Raw genomic sequence first — 20823 nt, forward strand, 5'->3', positions numbered from 1 at the left:
GTAACGCTTGGGGACAAGGAGGAGGACACTGAACACTACGAAGCTGGACCTCGCTGTCATCCTGCACTGTGAGGCAAGTTACAGGTCACCTCTGGCCGACTTCTCACACCTACACGAGACATTCGTTATGACGGCCTCAAACTCATCATTCTAGCGGGTTAGGCCATTCAATGTACTTGACCACCAAGACAAAGATTTAAATAATGTCTAAGTCACAGGTTTACTACAGTGAATCTGAGAAGAAGGGAGCATGGGACCCCCAACTGCCTTGCAGAGTTCAGCTCATGTAACTCTTAAAAGTTGGCAAATTAAACATAACTAAATATAAAAATAATTAAAATTTTAGAATAAGCAAATGAGGTTGTTTTTTTTTTTTTAAGAAAACAAAAAGTAAAAAAAAGATATAACTAGAGAGGTAATGATCCGAGTTGCTCACTTCCCTCTCTGAGAGTTTCATTTCTCATCTTAAGTTACGACACTCTTATATGCAAATTATTCCACTAAAGACTTCCAGAGTTCTTTGGACTAAGGTCTGCAGGGGTCGTTCCGTAAAAGAAATTATTTCTAGACTTCTACATATCATTTACTGAAGTATGTAAATGAGTACAGCAAAAACAGGCACAAATAATCAAGGATCTGAGTTTTAACCATTAAGAAACGTTTACATGGTGAAAAGTAGATATTCTGTGATTTTAGGATTTGGGGAGTGAAGAGTTAGACTGTGTGGAAGAGCCCCTACTAAGTGCCAGGTACCATGCTAAACACTTGGCATTTTTCTGATGTAGGGTGCTCACAATCCCCTTGAGTTTGGACAGTAGACTAAGGAACAAAGGCTCAGAGAGGTTAAGTAACTAGACAAAGGCACCAGCTTACAAAGAAAAGAAGCTAGGGAACCAGCAGTTGGTGTAATAGCTATGTCGCTGGACTCCCATGTAGTTGATCGTGGTTTGAGTCCCGGATCCGGTGGCTAAAACTCACGCCAGCCGAGTGTGTGTGTGTGCCCAAGATCCCAAGAGAATGGAGAAGGGATTGCAGCGTGGCCATCCCCCCTGGGGAGGGGGTGATTTCTCGCTTTCTGTCTCTCTGTCTCTCTCTTTCTGGCAAGCCCACGCGAAACCTCTCAGAAAAAAAAAAAAAAAGGAAAGAAGCTAGGATTTGAACCCTGTTCTACTCAACATCAAACCTCCTGCTCTTTCCACAGATGATGTGGACTCAAAGTATCAAAGTAAAGAAACTGAAGACATTTTCCCCTTTTTAAAGAATTCTCTTAAGTTTAAGTCACGTTTTCAGGTTGAACTTATTATGCTAGGCACGACCTCATAAACAAATCATTTGTGAAAGACAGAAACCACATCCAGGGCCAAGTCAGAAGCTGAGAAAGTCCTGGGGACCGACTGCAGAGAGCACTTCCTGAGAGAAACCGAGCAGCGCTACAGCTCCTGCGCCGGCTGCCTGGAGGTTCCTGCACCGGCTGCCTGGAGGCCTCGCGGTGCGGCTGCCTGGAGGCCTCGCGGTGCGGCTCCTGCACCCGCCGCCCCCAGACCCTGTGGGGGCCTGCTCCGGCGGCCTGGGCTCAGCCTCCGCCTCCCAGTGCGGCTCCTGCACCGGCGGTGAACAACTCAGCGACAGAGAACCCAGACAAAAGAAACACGGCCTTTCTTACACACACCATTTCCAGAAAGAGCTAATATTTTAACACAAGAACTCAAAGCTACCTCTTCCGCAGAGCTGGGCATACCGGAAAACGTTCCTCGTTCAGACGGCCTTTTGACGCACAGGAGGTAAACCTCATTAATTCGCTTCCCATAGCTAATTATCAGAAGTAATGCTTTACTCACTAAATGCAAAATCGTTGTCTTATTTTAGTAACACATGACTAAAACTATGCCGGTGAAGGACTCTGAAACAGGTTCTGTTATCTTCCTACCTTATTAATAAGACTTTGTACTTATTTTCAATATTGTTTTACATCATTAGCAAATACACTTTTTTCCAACATAAGATGTTGGTGTGATAAATCATGAACGTATTTAGAGGTTTCTGTCACATGGCTTCAATCGCATTGTTTCATGAAATGTACTTTTTGAGACAAGAAAAACTACAGATAATCGGGGAATCTAAAGTTTTTAAAAACCAGACTTGAGAGCCAATCACAGTCTAATTAATATTCATCTATAAATTTCTGTGTGTGCAGACTACAATCTATACTATAATACCTTAAAAACACATGTATCACTTACATTTTTTTCAAACTTGATGCAAGTGAATACAGGTATGGTGACAAACAGGCTTCATAAAAGCGGCTTGAGTCCAGTGGTGGTGGTGGGGTGTTTACTCAAGATGGTTTGTAAGTATGAGAGTTCTGTGACAGCATTAGGGATTGAAGATGGGTAGACACAAAAAAGAATACAGAATTTCATTTCTGTTATAATTGCTACTATTGAAAAATTCACTATGAATGAAAAAGACTTCACTAAGACTTAAGCCTCCACATTATTCTCCTTTGTACCATATGGAAGACTGAATTTTTCTATGTAATGCTTTTCTTTGTTTTTTTTTTTTTTGGAGAGGTTTTCGCTATAGGGCACGTGTGCTTGCCAGACAGACAGAGAGAGACATAGAGACAGAAAGCGAGAAATCACCCCCCAGGGGGGATGGCCACGCTGCAATCCCTTCTCCTCCATTCTCCTCTCGGGATCTTGGACATGCACGCACACGCGCCCGGCTTGAGTTTTAAGCCACTGGGTCCAGGATGCGAACTGCAGTCGACTACATGGGAGCCCAACGACATAGCCATTATGCTAACTACTGGTTCCCTACGTAATGCTTTTCTCATTTGATAGAAATTAACATCCTAGTCAGATGAATGCTCAGGAAATTTAACAGTTTTAAAGTATATATAATTCTACTGCAAAATCATATTTAACCTAAATATTTGACAAACTAGTTTAAGTCAAAAAGGAAGAGAAGGAGGGGAAGAGGGGCAAAGGGAGACAAGCTCGTGTTGTGTGTCCATAGTAATTCTCAAATTAATTCTTAAAGATCAACAGCCCAAGGGCCAGCAGGTGGCATGGTAGTTAAGGGCGCTGGACTCCCACATGGCCGACTGTAGTTTGAGTCCTGGACCTGGCAGCTTGCTTTCTCATCCCCCCACCTCTCTGGTCCCTCTCTGGTCAAGTTTAAATAAATAAATAAAAGTTAAATAAAAGAAAATTATTCTGGGAGCCAGCAGTTAGCGTAATGGCTCTGTCACTGGACTCCCACGTAGTCGACCGCGTTTCACGTCCTGGACCTGGGGGTTTAAAACTCATGCTGGGCGCATGTGCATGCGTGCCCAAGATCCCAAGAGGAGAATGGAGGAGAAGGGATTGCAGTGTGACCATCCCCCCTGGGGGGTGATTTCTCGCTTTCTGTCTCTATGTCTCTCTCTCTGTCTGTCTGGCGAGCGCACGTGCCCTGTAGTGAAAACCTCTCAAAAAAAAAAAAAAAAAAACTCACGCCGGGCGCGTGTGCGTGCGTGCCCAAGATCCCGAGAGGAGAATGGAGGAGAAGGGATTGCAGTGTGACCATCCCCCCTGGGGGGTGATTTCTCGCTTTCTGTCTCTATGTCTCTCTCTCTGTCTGTCTGGCGAGCGCACGTGCCCTGTAGTGAAAACCTCTCAAAAAAATTTAAAAATTAAAAAAAAAATAAAATTATTCTAAAAAATATAAAAGATCAACAGCCCATGGTGCCACTGACCACAGGCCACTGTCCTCCCCTGTCGTTTTCAGTAAAGAGAGATTGAGGCTGAATCAGAGACTGCCCACTTGGCAAAGTGGTATTTCTAAAGGAAACCTTTTGTACACCTCTGGATGGGAGACCACAAGGTTCCATCTCTCTGTAGTGTGTGTGTGTATTGTTTTCTCACTTAACCACTGCTCATCATAACAGTGTACAGCGTGGCTTTCCCAGCATGAGTACTAGCATATTAGTCCAGTCGAAGATATTACCAGATACATTACTGTCAGCAGATAACTTTTTCATTTTTCTGTCTATTAAATGAGTCTATATACCTTTAAAGTCTCTGCTGTCGGTGTTGCATCACGGGGAGGGAAGTTTCACACTGAGAGGCTGATGACATTTACAACCACAACCCAACTCCTCCACACTTGCAATGGGCTTTGCTGTTGATGAGAATTTATTAGCTTCTTGATACACAGCAACTTCCTGAGTGCTTTCTTATTAGTATCTCCATATCTTAGATAGTCCTCTTTTAAGTTTCATTGGAAAAATAATATTTAAGCTTCTTTACTCGATGAAGATCTGAAAACAACTCTACTGGCAGGAGTTTATTTTCCAGGTGCTGCTTTCTGTGTACCACTGCAGCGGCTGAAACCAGCTTCGAGGACACCAGAAAACAGTCTGGGAGACTCAGCCTTAGACAGTCCCAGCTGTGTGTTAGAAAATAGCTCACCTGCTGGTTAAGAGTCAGATTCTTGTCTACAGCCGAGGACACACAGCACTGTTATTCCTAGACCTACATAATTTAGCTTTTAGACAGCACTATGAAGAAGTGTCAGTCACTTAAAAAAAATGTTTGTAGGCAACCATGCAACTTTTCACTGGAGAACTGGAGACTGACGGCTGCAGGTCACCCATCAGACATTCCTTCCTTCACTCGCCCTTCACTCAGCAAGGATTTACTGCACACCAGCAGGAGCTCAGTACGTAGAGGGAGACAGCAGTGAAGAAGGCAAACCTTATGGTCCCTTAATGAAAATGATGGCGACTGCTCAGTAACTACCCAGCTGGATGGTGGTCTCATTAGTTTCCTGGTATCTATTTTGTATATTAAAATGGTATTTAATGAGTAAAAGTTCATTATTTGAACATAACTAATCTTGGTTACAAAATATTTAAATAGAATGAGATGATAAAAACTGGCAAACTATTTGTAAGACTCAAAATCCAGAAAGGCATTTCTCTAATTAGTCCACATTAAAGAATGCTTATTATAAAAATAATTACTGCCCAGTTTCACACTCTAGGGGAAAAAAAAAAAGTCACAAGGAAAGGGTTATTCTTTGGGGAAGAAGAGACAGGAGCAGGGAGAAAGAAAACGAGCGAATCTGTCAATGTATCAGGACAGCACAGAACATGTGAACGCATCGGTACATGCCGGCGGTAATTACTAGGGGATGTATTCCTTAATAAAATTCTAAGAAACTATAAAGAGCTTGTAACCTAAAAATACTCTCAAAATTATTAGGTTATCGGCGAAGCCATGACATATTTCTCTGGCTTTCTATGCAAAAATGCATCCTGACTTTCCTGAAGACCCAATAGTACTCACTGACAGCCAAGCTGAAGGTGAGAATGTTAAACATGTGTTTTTTCCTAACAAGGGTTTTATTCCTCTTTTTCTTAACTACTTTTACAGGTTCTAAGTACCATGCCTACCAAGGCGCTGTAAGATGACCACCATAGACAATCCGGACCGCCTTCTCCCTTCCAACAGCTCACATCCAGATGAATACAAGATCGCAGCCCTGGTCTTCTACAGCTGTATCTTCATCATTGGATTCTTTGTTAATGTCACAGCGTTATGGGTTTTCAGTTGTACCACCAAGAAGAGAACCACGGTAACCATCTATATGATGAACGTGGCATTACTGGACTTAATATTCATTATGAGTTTACCCTTTCGAATGTTTTACTACGCAAAAGGTGAATGGCCATTTGGAGAGTACTTCTGCCACATCCTCGGGGCTCTCACGGTGTTTTACCCAAGTATTGCCCTATGGCTTCTCGCTTTTATCAGTGCAGACCGGTACATGGCCATCGTGCAGCCGAAATACGCCAAAGAACTTAAAAACACGTGCAAGGCCGTGCTAGCCTGTGTGGGGGTGTGGATAATGACCCTGACCACCACGGTCCCTCTGCTTCTGCTCTATGAAGACCCAGATAAAGCCTCCACCCCTGCCACCTGCCTAAAGATTTCTGACATCGTCCACCTGAAGGCCGTGAATGTGCTGAACTTCACTCGGCTGATATTTTTTTTCTTGATCCCTTTGTTCATCATGATTGGGTGCTACCTGGTCATTATTCATAGCCTCCTCCACGGCAGGACCTCTAAGCTGAAACCAAAAGTCAAGGAGAAGTCCATACGGATCATCCTGACGCTCCTGGTGCAGGTGCTCGTGTGCTTCATGCCTTTCCACATCTGCTTTGCTTTCCTGATGCTGGACGGGGGAGAGAACAGTTACAGTCCCTGGGGCGCCTTCACCACCTTCCTCATGAATCTCAGCACCTGTCTGGATGTGATTCTCTACTACATCGTCTCGAAACAATTTCAGGCCCGAGTCATCAGTGTCATGTTATACCGCAATTACCTCCGGAGCGTGCGCAGAAAAAGCTTCCGGTCCGGTAGTATACGTTCACTAAGCAACATAAACAGTGAGATGTTATAAATGCAAGGAAGGTTTTTTATTTCTTCAGTCTCTTTAAAATTTGCTAACTAGGGAACCAGCAGTTAGCGTAATGGCTATGTCGCTGGACTCCCACGTAGTCGACCGCGGTTCGTGTCCCGGACCCGGTGGCTTAAAACTCACGCTGGACGCGTGTGCGCGCGTGCCCAAGATCCCGAGAGGAGAATGGAGGAGAAGGGATTGCGGCGTGACCATCCCCCCTGGGGGGTGATTTCTCGCTTTCTGTCTGTATGTCTCTCTCTTTCTGTCTGGCGAGCGCACGCGCCCTACAGTGAAAAATCTCTCAAAAAAAAAAAAAATTGCTAACTACTCTAGAGCCAGTGGATATTTTGTATATTATCAAGTCTCTTCTCTTCTGAAAAATAAAATAATAAACTTCAAAAACTCTTTTGTGGGACTTTATTATTGTGGCAACATATTTAAATATTTTCAGTATTCTAAGAAATTATTTTTATTTTTGAAACTTGTACAAGGGCCAGCCGGTGGCATAGAGGTTAAGGTGGCTGGATCCCACATAGCCAACTCCATGGTTAGTTTCAGACCTGGCAGATTAAAAATCACACCAGGCACACGTGTGTGTGTGTGTGTGTGTGTGTGTGTGTCCCCAAAATCCTGAGAGAAGAATGGGTTGTGGTGTGGTCATCCCTTCTGTGGGGTGATTTCTCTCCTCTCCTTCTCTCTGTCTCCAGCAAGCACACACAAAAAAACTTTTAAAAATATAAAACAGCTTCATGAACTGTTGGGGAAAAAAACCCACCTGTGCTCAGAGTCAAGTTTTATCTACATAGAATTGGCTTAACATTCTGGATTTAAGTCCATGAACTAGTGACTCATGTATGCTATCAGTAAGAGAGAAAATTCAGCTACTTGTCAAATAGTTCGGTTACAGTATTTTCCAAGTAAGTGCAGCTCCCTCATGTCTAATTTACAGTGAGGACTGGAGGTCTAAATCCAGCATTTTATGTTCTAAACACCAAACTCCCAGTTCCTATATACGCAACCACGCTCAGCTCACTGGTGCTTGCTGCAGAGCAGAACCGCCATGGGCAAGTGTCGGAGCAGGCCTGGAAAGCCCACGCCCCACCAGCCCCCCAGCTCGGAGACTGCTTTCTCTGGGAAACAGACTACAGTCATTCAGTAACTACTGAGCTCCTACGATGCACCAAGCCCTAAGTAAGGGACAGAACCAGGGACAGACCCTAGCTTGAGATCCTATACCTGTCCAATATCCAAGTTACTCCTTTGACTTGAGGCATCTACTACATGGTGAAATACCAAGTTTGCTCTTCTTACGTGACGACCACATTATAAAAGTGATCAATGCTTTTTTTTTTCCTCCAGGTTATAGTTTCAGAATAAACAGCAATGGTCAGAGACCTTGGGTTCTTATCCTAGACTTGCCATTTAATCTCTCCTTTATTATAAGAATTATTTTACTGAACTTTATTTAATTTATTTATTTATTATAATTTGACCAGAGAGAAACAGAGTGAGAGAGAGAAAGGGAAAGTGAGAAAGCAAGCCACTAGATCTGGGACTTGAACCGCGGTCAGCCATGTGGGAGAGTCCAGCTCCCTTAACCACCATGACACCTGCTGGCCCCACCATTAATTTCCAAATAAAGTAACAAACCAAGTAACTTTTCCATCTAAAAAAAAAAAAAAAATCTAGTTTCTAAAACCTTATTATTCTAAATGCTATGGAAGTAAAATAAAGTATTTACCTGTAACTTCCTCTGTGCTAAACCACCCTTATTACTCGCAATATAGTCACCTCTAATAGGACTCGGAGCCAACTACATGCATTGGTTATAAATGGACTTCTAGAATTAACATGGGTGAATTCATATTCTTTAAAGAAAGAAAAAAAACACACACAAAGGAGTCTAATCATAAAATAGAATTTTAGCATTAGAAAATCACTTAGATAACCTAGTCCCATTCTTCTGTTTGAAATTAAAAAACAAAAACAAAAACAAAAACAAAAACAAAAACCTGACGCCTACCAGGTTAACGTGACTTGCTTAGCTAGAGAACCAGCCTAGGAACCAAGCTCCCCTTTCAAGCCGAACGCCGATTCTCCCACGATACGAAGCAAACAGGCTTACGTGGTGGGTGCACTCACAGCCACATAAGATAAAGGAGTCAAGGTGATACCGAAGTGCAGTTTCTCAACAAAGAGACACTTGATGTCAAGTGAATAAGAGCCTTTAATAAATATCTTCAGACAAACAATTATTTCTAAAGCAAGAGAAGTAACTTCCGCGTTTGATAAGCAGGTTGATGGCACATGGACACACAGTCCAGCCTACTCCCTACCACACAGATGAACCTGCTCTTACGTAACCCACCGAATGGTAAGTGCTCCTCGATAGCCTTTCTTTGTATGAAGGGTTTAGTATGAGAGTACAAAGCACGGGCCAAAATTTGGTTGACACAAAATCACTACAGTGAAAATACGTGTCACGGTTCTTACAATAAAATGATAGATTATTTAAAACAATATATTAAAAAATAACTCCTTTAATGCTGTACTCAGATTCACGTTAACGATAAAGAACTTGAATTCCACTGCACCCCAGAACCGTTTGGGACCATCCCACACAGTCTGACGGGGCTGTGCTGTAACCATGAGGACCCCATCGCTAGGACGAAGTCTAAGGGCATGAGCGCGTCCTGTACAGCGTGGTTCTTCTCCATGAACGAGTAGCTGGCACACGAGGCCATGAAATGTCCCAAGTACTCAGAGGGATAGTGATGAATGTGTTGTAATCCACATACAAGGTCAACTCACCCTGCCAAGGGGTAAGAGGGGGCAGAGGAAGCCAAGCAGGCCCTGGGATAAACACACGGCAGGTTAAGAAGGCTGGCAACTGACAGGGGAGTGTCGGAAAGACTGGATGGTGGTAAGATCACCAGGCCTCTCGAAGGGAAAGAAGAAAGCCAACATACGGGAGAAGGGTGGTATGCTACTGCTAGCATCCTAGCATAAGCGAGTGTCTTTCAATCTACCGCCCTGTCAAATAGAGAATGCTCCCAGTCCACATGTGACAGTCATCTATAAGCTAAGTCCAGGGAATGGATCTTGAAAGAAGTCACTTGTTCAAAATTTCCCACAGCAAGTAAGTGGCAGAGCTAGAATCTCAAGTCCAATCTGTCTGATGGCAAAGTCTATACCATTCCCATTTTCCCAGACAGCCTTCATGGCATCTTAAAGGACTCTGAACTTTATTCTGAAGGAAATGGGGATTTCAAGGTTCTTTTTTTTTTTTTTTTAAGAATTATTTTATTTAACTTTATCGATTTTATTTATTTAAACTTGACCACAGAGGGACACAGACAGAAAGTGAGAAAGCAAGCCACCAGGTCCAGGACTTGAACTGTGGTCAGCCATGTGGGAGTCCAGTCCATTAACCACCATGCCTCCTGCTGGCCCCATCAAGGTTATTAAAAGGAGGACTGACACGGTCTAATCTGTACGTTAGAAATATCATTTCTGACAGCATTGTATGAAATGCTTTGAAATGGATAGGGAGACTAGTTAGACAATTACTTTAGAAACCAAGGCAAGAAAAGATTAGAGTTTACACTGGGACAGTGACAGCAGAAACAGAAGGGATGAACGAATGAGTTCCATGGACTTCGAATGAAGACTCAGTGCTCTGCGCTATGACGAGAAAGGCCAAGACTTCCAGCTTGGATGACTGAGTATCTGGAAATGCAGTTAACTGAGGTAAGGTGTGCGGAAGGAGGATAGGACAGGGACGGGGTCAGGGAGGCCAGAGAGATGAGCGCCTCCAACACGATGAGTTCTCTTCTCATTGAGTCTAGAAATCATTAGGAATGAGACTCTAGACAGGCCAGGACTATAGTGTGGGTTAGAAATAGGACTGAGAAACAACAGATGTGAGCCGTCATTGAAGTCCCAGCAGTGGACGAAACTGCTCAAGCCTCAGTGTGTGAGCCTGAGAAGGCAGCCGCAGACAGTGACTAAGGTCAAATGGGACCAGGGGGGAGCAGTGTGCTGGGGCTCGAGGGAACAGTTGGCTGTTTCATTAAGGGAGAGCAGCTGACGCATTCGAGGTACTACTGCGTGGTCAACTAGGAGAACCGACTCCTGTGTGAGTCAATTTAGGGGTCACTGGTGACCTTTATAAGAAAGTTTCAACAGGCAAAAAAAGAGAGAGAGAAAAAGAAAGAAAGTGAAGAGTATTTAGAGGACAGATTTATCTGGCATTGTTATGAAAGAAAAAGATAAGATGTTACGTGAAAAACACTACAGGTTGTAAAGCATGTTAATTACAAATGAAGAGTAATTTCCTTTCTTGAGTTTTTGAAGCTCTGCTACCATCAATTAAAAAAATGTATTTACAAAATTCAAAGTGTATTTATTGAAGAAAAGGGTTACATTCCAGAAAATCTACGTTTGAGAAATACAGATTCTTTTCTTTAGAGAGATTTTTGCTATAGGGTGTGTGTGCTCACGGGAGAGACAGAAAGCAAGAAATCACCCCCAGGGGGGATGGCCACACCGCAATCTCTTCTCTTCCATTCTCCTCTCAGGATTTTGGGCATGCACATACATGTACCCAGACTGTTTTAAGCCACTGGACCCAGGACTCGAACTGCAGTCAACTACATGGGAGTCCAGCGACATAACCATTATGTCATCTGCTGGTTCCGAGAAAGATAAGATTCTAAAAAGGAGGCCTGTTCCATGACACAGTGGTAATGCACTGCTCAAGAGAAGAGTGCATCCCATATGGGGACTTTGGTTCAAATCTCAGGCCCTGTCCACCTGAAACATGCCAGGCACATGTGCAAGGGCCCAATCTGAACAGAGGACTGGAAGAAGGGGACGGCAGCATGACCAGACCTGGGGACAGTGTTCCTCTTCCTCTCTCTCTCTCCCTCAAATACACACACACATGCACATACACTATCGTGAATAATGAGAAAAATATCCTAAAAATTCATACTATAATGTTTTGTGACTTGAAAAAGAAGGGAAATATATTAACATTCAGGAAATGGCTGAATGAACAACATTCATGTTGTCTTTCAAAAGGGGTACAAGAACATTTGAATCTGTTCAAGTTTGTAACTCTATTACAAGTAGAGATTTAGATAGGTAAATGCCTTTCTTCTCTTAAGTAGAAATATTCGCACCTAGTTCAAAATCAAATCGATCATCTTTTACATGTACCAGAATACAGGATTCCAAAACAAAATAAATTAACATGAAGGTTCTGCTGTCATGCAACTCCATGTACGAGTGTTACTGGACAAGGCGGAATTATAAACAAGAAATCAAAGCTCTGTTACTACCCATCCCCAAATTCATTCTAACACAAACACACTTCACACACACACACACACACACACACACACACACACACACACATATCTTCTGTAACTCAAAAACTTCTAGATAACCAAAATAGCGGGCCTGGATAAGCAATATTTCAGGATAACTGAAGACTTAGCAATGCCGATGCTTTTCTGAATCACCTCAGAATTATTCCAGATTACTCCACTATTTTCCATAATAACAGAATAGCCAATGTAAACTTCACAATCTAATTACAATCACAATCCATGGAATACAACAAAAACTGCATGATAATTATGACATAGAACTTTATCTGTCTCCATTCAAATATTATTCAGAATCATACATTAGTAAAACAGCTAAAGATTGACACTCATGCCAATTGTAATTCAGCAAACTCCTGAAGGGCTACACGTTATGATGTGAGTGCAAAACCTATTAGTGCACCTACTAAATTTCTAAAACTAGAGATCCAAAGTGAGTTTGAATCAAAATACTTTTAACAGCCTAACAGTTCTCAAAAATGTGTGTTAATTAAACCAAGGCTGAAGTTAGTATTAACATCAAATATCTCCCTTTTATTCTGTCTCATCTCTCAGATTCAGAGATGTGTATGTCATTGACGTGCCACCAACTCTGCTCCCAGGTACTACTTTTCACACACAAATGCAAACTTCTTTTTTTTTTTTTTAACTAATGCAAACTTTTTGTCTTGGTTCTTTCAAAGGAGATGTGAGCATATATACACTGATTTATGTTGGCGTTGCAGGTTGGCTACAAAGTTGTTGCCTATATATTGATTTGGTTTGATCTTTGGTAGAGGTGTATAAACAATATCAACTTTTTTTAAAAAATTATCCTTTTACGGAGGCAATGCATTAATGGGACAAAGAAATGTGATATTATCTGTTGAAGCTATTTTACAATTTAATCAACTGAACTAGGGAGAAATTTTCCCATGTTGAAATAGTCACTTTATAAGCTAAATAATGTGATTGAATGTATAAGAGAAAATGAAATTTAAAAAAGGAAAAAGAACAAACTAAAAAAATTAAAAATTCACTGCATACGAATTTATTTTGTTTCCTAAACCATTAAACTTTATATTTTTTTGCTTAATTAATTCATAAAAGTACAAAGTTAAAATTTCACTATAAAAACACACAAACCTATTGACATTTTTTCTAAAAAAAAGAATAAAAATTTATTAAAAACTCTTAAAACACAAAATTTCAAAGCCAAGCAAAAAAAATTTAACACAAAGGTGATTATTTAAAAAAAATAAATAATGAAAATGTAAGCACTTGTTTTTCACATAAAAATCAATTTTACTCTACTTAAAAGTTTACAGCATTAAAATAAGCTTGTTTTTAAGAGCTACTTACAATCCAGAAGGCAAATTGCTGGCTGCCGTGAAACCAAATGAATACTGCACAGCTTCGACCAGGATAAAGTCAAACAGCGCTGACAAAACCCAGGAACCCAGCAAAAAAGACTGAAAACAATAAAAATGGAAAAACTGTAGATGAATCTCCTAAAAATAAACTAACATTTATTAGTTAGAATCAAAATGGATATATACTTTTCTTTTGAGAGATTTTTGTTATAGAGTACATATGCTTGACAGAGAAACAGAAAGCGAGAAATCATCCCCGAGAGGGGATAGCCACGTTATAATCCCTTCTCCTCCATTCTCTTTTCAGGATCTGGGGCATGCACACACACGCCCCCAGTGTTAGCTGCCAAGTGCAGGACTTGAACCGTAATCAACTACATGGCAGTCGAGTAACATAACCATTACGCCATCTGCTGGTCCCTATACATATATTAAGTTATTTATTTTTATTAAGACAAACTTTTCAAAATTGAGGAGTAAAATTACATTGTTCAAATGCATTAACTTCCATAATTTTATGTTAAAGAAAATTTATAGCAAGATATATTTTCAACACGTAACATAAACCATAAAGCAGAATAAGTGATTAGAATTGCATTAAAACAAAAGTCCTAATTAGATGTTTATTACTTACTCACCCTATTATTTATGATCATTATCATTATTCTTATTATTTTATGATGCTAGTGGCTTAAATTTTCCATTTTCCTTTGGTTAATGTCTATGCCCCAAATTAGATACAGGATCATATAACTAAAAAGATAATTATAAATAATAAGCCACGTTTAACAAAATAAAACCTATTTTAAAATAAGAAAAAAAGGTTGGGGCCGGCAAGTGGCATGGTGGTTAAAGGTGCTGGACTCCCACATGGCCGACCACGGTTCAAGTCTCAGACCTGGTGGCTTGCTTTCTCTCTTCCTCTCTCTCTCTCTCTCTCTCTCTCTCTCTGTCTCTCTCTGATCAAACTGGAAAATAATAATGATGATAATAATAAATAAAGTTAAATAAAATAATTCTTTAAAAAAAAGGAAAAGAAGGTTTTTTATAGACTACGTAGAAAATACATAGAAACTTACTGCAAATTTTCTGCTTCCATATCTTCTTTCAAATATCCTAAAATTATAAATAAGCAGACTGCTGCAGAAAGTGTCTTTCAAATCAAGGCAGATTATTCTTCCACATATCAACCTCCAAACCTAGATGGGGATTCAAAAAAGAAGAGTAAGTAAGATTTGTTCAGGTCCCTCCCTGAGCAAATTAATTATGCTTACTTCATACTCTTACAGCTGATCTTTTGTATTCTGAGCAAAATCATGATGCTCCTGCAAAAGGAAAATTCAACATATGTGTTCTCTAAGAAATGAGTTCAAACTCCTCATACTGAAAATTGCTCCAATATTAGTACGAATGGTGCTTAAGAGGATTTTTTTTTCCCTGCTAATTATAAGAAAATACATTCTCTTAAGACAACGTAGAGCTTTCAGTAAAACATTTTGAGGGAACCAGTGGTTAACATAATGGCTATGTTGCTGGACTCCTATGTAGTCAACCGCAGTTAGAGTCCTGGATTAAGCTCACGCCGGGTGCATATGCGTGCATGCCCAAGATCCTGAGAGGAGAATGGAGGAGAAGGGATTGTGGTGTGGCCATCCCCCCGGGGGTGATTTCTTGCTTTCTGTCTCTCTCTTTCTGGCGAGTGCACATGCCCAATAGCAAAAAAAAAACTCTCAAAAAAAAACAAAAAATTTGAGACTTTCTATTTTTTAATTTTTTTTAAATTAAAATAGGTTACTATTTGTATAGTGAAAGAATTACATCACAAGAATTACAGGATGCTTTCAGTAAGAAAAAAATATATATATACAAATTAGCTAAAAGAGAGATTTAACAAAAAAATTTTTTTGTGTGCTATGTGAGAGAGAGACGGTGAGACAGAGAGAGAGGGAGAAGAGAAAGCACTCCCCATGGGGAATGGTCACCACAATCCCTTCTCCTCCATCTCTCCCTCCTTTCGAGGTTCTGGGCACACATTGCAAACGTGCTTCTCAAGTCAGCTGGTCCGGGACTCCAAATGTCAGGTCAGACATATGGGGTCTGGCTGCCTTAACCACCAGGCCACAGAGCCAGCCCCAAATGTTCATTGTTATGTTACTGACTACAACAAAGTTGTGACTAAACAACAATGTAGGTATAAACTCAAAAATATACCGATCTGAACTTCACAGTAACATGTACGGGCCACTGCTGCTAAATGGTTAGTTCATTTACATCAGCTTCTGGCTGGGTGAAAAACATAAGAAAAGACACAGAGAGGAAAGAGCTACTCAAAGGCCTATTTTGATTGGGAACCAGCAGTTAGCGTGATGGCTATGTCACTGGACTCCCATGTAGTCAGCTGCGTTTCGCGTCCGGGACCCGGTGGCTTAAAACTCACGCCAGGCGCGTGTGCGTGCATGCCCAAGATCCCGAGAGGAGAATGGAGGAGAAGGGACTGTGGCATGACCATCCCCCCTGGGGGGTGATTTCTCACTTTCTGTCTCTCTGTCTCTCTCTGTCTGTCTGGCGAGCGCACGCGCCCTATAGTGAAAAAAAAAATACCTATTTTGATTGAGTCTTCTTAAGCATTTTTCAGCGTTTTAGAGATAAATACAATTGCATTTACAAAACATTTAGATCTCATTTCACTTTCACATTACCTTATAAGGTGGGTAAAACAAATATCCTTATCTTTTCTTTGCATTTTTATTGTGCCAAATTAGGCATGGGATAAAATGTTTCATTTTAACCATTTTTAAGTGTACAAATGAGTGGTATCTATCTCTAGAACATTCTCATCATCCTAAACAGAAACTTTGTGTCCATTGAACCCTAACTGTCCATTCTCCCTCCCCTTGGTCCCTGGTAAAAAGTATTCTACTTTATGTCACTATGAATTTTCTTATTTTAGATAGCACATATAAGTGGAATCACACATTTTTCCTTTTGTGTCAGACTTTATTCCCCTCTGCATGACATTTTCTCATCTTTATTATTTTTGCTGGGGACAGGTTTGGACTATAGGGCGCATGTGCTCACCAGAAAGACAGAGAAAGACAGAGAGACAGAAAGTGAGAAATCACCCCCCAGGTGGGATGGCCACGCCGCAATCCCTTCTCCTCCATTCTCCTCTTGGGATCTTGGGCATGCACGCACACACGTGCCCAGCCTGAGTTTAAGCTATCGGATCTGGGACTCGAACCGCAGTTGACTACGTGGGAGTCCAGCGACATAGTCATTAGGCCAATTGCTGATTCCCTGCATGACATTTTCAAGGTTCATGTTGACATGCATATCAGAATCCCATTCTTTTCTTTGGCTAATAATATTCTATTCTATGTACAAAGTGTATATAAACGTCATGGAAAATGTGTCTTATAAAAACTGCACAGACTTCAAAATTTTTGCAGCAAAATGAACACATATTCCAAATCCACTTTTCCAGGAACTTGTTGAAGTACACTAGCATATGCCATGCTTTGATTATTTATCTGTCTGAGGACATTCGGGTTGCTCCCACCTTCAGACTATTGTGAATAATGCCACTCTGAACACAGGGATAAGGTTAACCTTAGTCTAGAACAGGAGAAAGGGGCACAGAAAATGTATCTTTTTATCTCAAGTCATACATCCTATGCTCCTGTCAACAGAAATAATAAGAATACAAAGAAAAAAACTGGCTATATCAACCGTCAAAATATCTCACATCTGTCTCTACTCCAAGCAAGACGCCAGTTTTCGCCATCGACGTACACCAAACACGAGGGGGCAGGACTGGTTTAGGGATCCAGTGTGACTCCCCTCACCTGCCTACCTAGCCGAACTGGGGGTGGCTGCCTGCAAGTCATGCTGAGGCCCCAGCTGGGTTCAAGGAGAAAAGCTGCCGTGATCAGTAGAAATGCCCGTCATGGACACTGTCATGTGCCAACTCGGCTCTCCAACTAGGGAAAACACTTTTCTCTCTCAGACATTCCACGAATACACCAAAATTAGGCCAGCACATCCTACCATCTATATGGTCAAAGGAGACACAATACAGAAAGCACTGGAAACTGTCAAGTATTTACAGATATAAAACAATGATTGTGCGTTCACAGGGTAGGAAATTTAGAAACTATGAAAGCTGAGCCAGCAGGTGGCATGGAGGTTAAGGCACTAGATCCCACGTGACCAGCTTCATGATTTGAGTCCCAGACCCGTGGCTTGAAAATCTTGCTGGGAGCATGTACGTGCATGCCTAAAATCCTGAGAGGAAAATGGAGGACAAGAGACTGCAGCGTGGCTATCCTCCTGGGGGTGGTTTACATTCCCCCCACCCTTTCTCTGTCTGGCATGTGCCTCATAGCAAAATTTAAAAAACAAAAACAAAAACAAAACACAATGAAAGGCAGTTCCAACTCCTCTAGTCCATATTTAAGGTTGAAATGAAAAAGGACTTTACTAAAGCCTTGAGAGCCAGCAGGGAAATCTGGGAGTTGAGGAAATTGAGACTTAATTACTAAAGTATAGCAAATCGCATTCGTAGAAAGTCATTAGTTTTGTTATTATTGTTTGTTTCTTCAATTAATGACAAAGCTGGTAGCTACAGTTTTAAATACTCGTTTTGTAACTATGCTCATGCCCACAAAAACTACAAGCCTAGCGTGAGAATACACTGTTGAGTTGTTGGAAAAGTCATGGCGCATTTTTACATAGAAAAAATATGTCATGACTTTTCTGAAACCTAATATTACATATTATTATGAAGGTGAACGACCCCTAGACTGATCACTGGCTGGCACTGAAAACAAACAAACAAACAAACAAAAACAAAGACCTTCAGAAAACTGAAGACAGTACGTTTGCCTCAACTGGCAAAACCCGGGAGATACAGAACCTACAAAATAAAGCCCCTGGTCAGCTGCCTTTCCTGAACTCATCCAATCCAAGCTTGCATCAGGCCTCCTATACCTTAAGGGCCTGAGTATATGTTGTTTCCTGAAGGGAGATGCCCTTCTTTCTCTTTAATACTTAATGCTATCTTTTCTTTCAGACCAAACTGCACACTCCTATCCCTAAGGCTCTCCAGGGTTAGCTCACTCTACACGTGCCCCTCCTTCATTTATCACTGCTATGGTTTCAATAGTGTTTCGTCCCCCTGATGTTCATGTTTTGGAATTTGGTCCCCAGTGTAATGGTGTCAGCAGGTAGTGATGCCTAGTGAGTGGTGATCCTATCATGCAGGCATTGCTCCCATGAATGGATTAATGCTGTCTCCCAAGAGACTGAATGAGTTTCAGCTCTCATGAGAAGGGGCTAGTTTTCCCAAGAGCAGGTTGCTGTAAAAGTTAGACAGCTGTCCCCAAGTTGCACCATCTGCATTTACTTGTCATCCTCTCTGCTTCTGTCAGTTATGCTGTGACACAGGCCAGCCTGATGCCAGCCCTATGCCTTTGCGCTTTTCACCCACCAGCCGTGAGTCCAATAAACCTCTATTTCTTTACAAACCATTCAGTCTCAGGTATTTCTGTTAGCAATGCAATAGTGGAATAAGACAGTTATCCTCCCAGGATTTAAAGTACACTTGTGTCCCATGGTTACCAGGGTTTAATGTGTGTGTCTGTGTTTAGATTTCCCAAGGCAGCTCTTAGAAATGCACACCGTGAGCCCTGTGGGGGTTCTAACAGGAGAGCATGGCTAGTCACATTACAGGACAGAAGAGTGGTCTTTCTCCACTTAGGTCACTACCTTTAGAGTAAGATGTCACAGAGGTGCTTAGCCACATGGGCCAGATTACCCCAGAAATCCGGAACACACGACCCTGGACCAGAGGGATCTTCCGTTCCTCTACAGGAGTTTCCAGGACTGGCTGTGATGGATTAGAAGATGGTTTGTCCCAGAGGTTCATGTGTTGGTTACACTATAACAGTAGTAAGTGAAAATTTGATCTCTTCGTGGTCCCAGGGGAGGCGAGGCCTCTGGGTGTGATAAAGTTACTAGTATATGACCCTCACAACTGAGTTTATATATATATATATATATATATATGTGTGTGTGTGTGTGTGTGTGTGCGTGTGTGTGTGCGTGTGTATGTGTGTGTATGTAAAGGGAAGAAATGAGGCAGGCAGAGCCCCACAGATGCAGACAATGCTCTGCTCAAAGTTCTGCTCTCTGCCACTTGGTGAGGGCTTTACACTTCTCAGTCACCAGAATTGTGAGTTAATAAACCTCTGTCTTAGGGCCAGCGGGTGGCATGGTGGTTGAGGCTCTGGACTCCCACATGGCCAACTGCATAGTTTGAGTCCTGGACCCAGTGGCTTGAAAAATCACACCAGATGCATATGCAAGTGTGCCCGAAATCCTGAAAGAAGGGATTGTGGCATGGCCATCCCATGTGGATGGTTATTTCTCAATTTCCCTCTCTCTGTCTTTCTGTCTCTCTCCGGTGAGCACAAGCACCCTATGGTGAAAACCTAAAATAAAATGTTTTTAATAAACCTCTATTTCTTTATAAATCACCCAGTCCCAAGTAGTTCTGTACCAACACAAGTGATTCTAATTTTGGTCAGGCTTAACAACCATTCCATTATAAAAACTGAAATAATAAAGAAGCTGTCCACTATATTTTGACAGAATGCAATGCTAGAAATAAATAACTGAATGACCTCCACAGGCACTTGCAGTCTGAGCAATGGCATTAATTACATCATTATGAGGAAAAGGCATGAGGACAGTTTGTGGCACTGCAGCAAACACAAATGGGAAGGTTGCTGGTTGGTGTCCGGAGACCTCCCTCAACGCACCAGGCCGCCTGTGCCCACGATATGGGCTGGCTGAAGGCTGAGGTGGACTGCAGCATCAAGGTGCAGTCTCTCTCTCTCTCTCTCTTTCCTTCTCTCAATCATGGAAGAATGAAAGAAAGAGCTTAAAAAAGGGAATCTGGGGACCAGGAGTTGGCGTAATGGCTATGTTGCTGGACTCCCATGCAGTCGAATGCGGTTCGAGTCCTGGACCCAGTGGCTTAAACTCACACCAGGCACAAGTGCGTGCGTGCCCAAGATCCTAAGAGGAGACTGGAAGAGAAGGGACTGTGGCGTGGCCATCCACCCTGGGGGGTGATTTCTCGCTTTCTGTCTCCCTGTCTCTCTCTGTCTTTCTGGCGAGCGCACACACTCTATAGCAAAAACCTCTCCAAAAAAAAAAAGGAAATCTGTGTTCAAGAAATGGATTATTATGCTTAAAATGCCTAATCAAATTATTTTTCACACACACCAAAAAAAAGGCACCCGGTCACATACCAGAATTTACACTAATATCCAACTCAGTCAAGACCTTTCACCAGCATTTTCAATGAGATTAGTCTACAAATTTTGAAAGATATAGAGTTCTGCTTTTTTTTTTTTCTTTTCTTTTTTTGGAGAGGTTTTTGCTATAGGGCACGTGCGCTCGCCAGACAGACAGAGAGAGACAGAAAGACAGAAAGCAGGAAATCACCCCCCGGGGGGGATGGCCACGCCACAATCCCTTCTCCTCCATTCTCCTCTCGGGATCTTGGGCACGTACGCACACGCGCCCGGCATGAGTTTTAAGTCACCGGGTCCGGGACGTGA

At 41.8% G+C, this 20823-nt stretch overlaps 2 protein-coding genes across 3 annotated transcripts in view; one reads left to right on the forward strand and one right to left on the reverse strand.

Moving 5' to 3' along the window:
- UBAC2 (UBA domain containing 2) overlaps nt 1-20823 on the reverse strand; it is a 220465-nt gene that overhangs the window by 164348 nt on the left and 35294 nt on the right. For both annotated transcript variants that reach the window (XM_006141531.3, XM_006141532.3), the window contains exons 3-4: nt 14275-14394; nt 13185-13294 (exon numbers count right to left, since the gene is read on the reverse strand). In XM_006141531.3, coding sequence (XP_006141593.1) covers nt 13185-13294; nt 14275-14394 — 230 coding nt within the window. The remainder of the gene's footprint in view (nt 1-13184; nt 13295-14274; nt 14395-20823) is intronic.
- Nucleotides 1546-6585, forward strand: GPR18 (G protein-coupled receptor 18). Its single transcript, XM_006141529.3, has 2 exons — nt 1546-1781; nt 5421-6585. Exon 2 carries the CDS (start codon nt 5455-5457, stop codon nt 6448-6450), a length of 996 nt encoding a protein of 331 aa, XP_006141591.1. The 5' UTR covers nt 1546-1781; nt 5421-5454; the 3' UTR covers nt 6451-6585.

Source organism: Tupaia chinensis, unplaced genomic scaffold (genome assembly GCF_000334495.1).
Source record: "Tupaia chinensis unplaced genomic scaffold, TupChi_1.0 Scaffold000057_1, whole genome shotgun sequence".
NCBI lineage: Eukaryota > Metazoa > Chordata > Mammalia > Scandentia > Tupaiidae > Tupaia > Tupaia belangeri.

Bases quoted from the DNA above. Each gene is read 5' to 3' on its own strand.
- GPR18 (XM_006141529.3), top strand. From the start codon at position 5,455: ATGACCACCATAGACAATCCGGACCGCCTTCTCCCTTCCAACAGCTCA.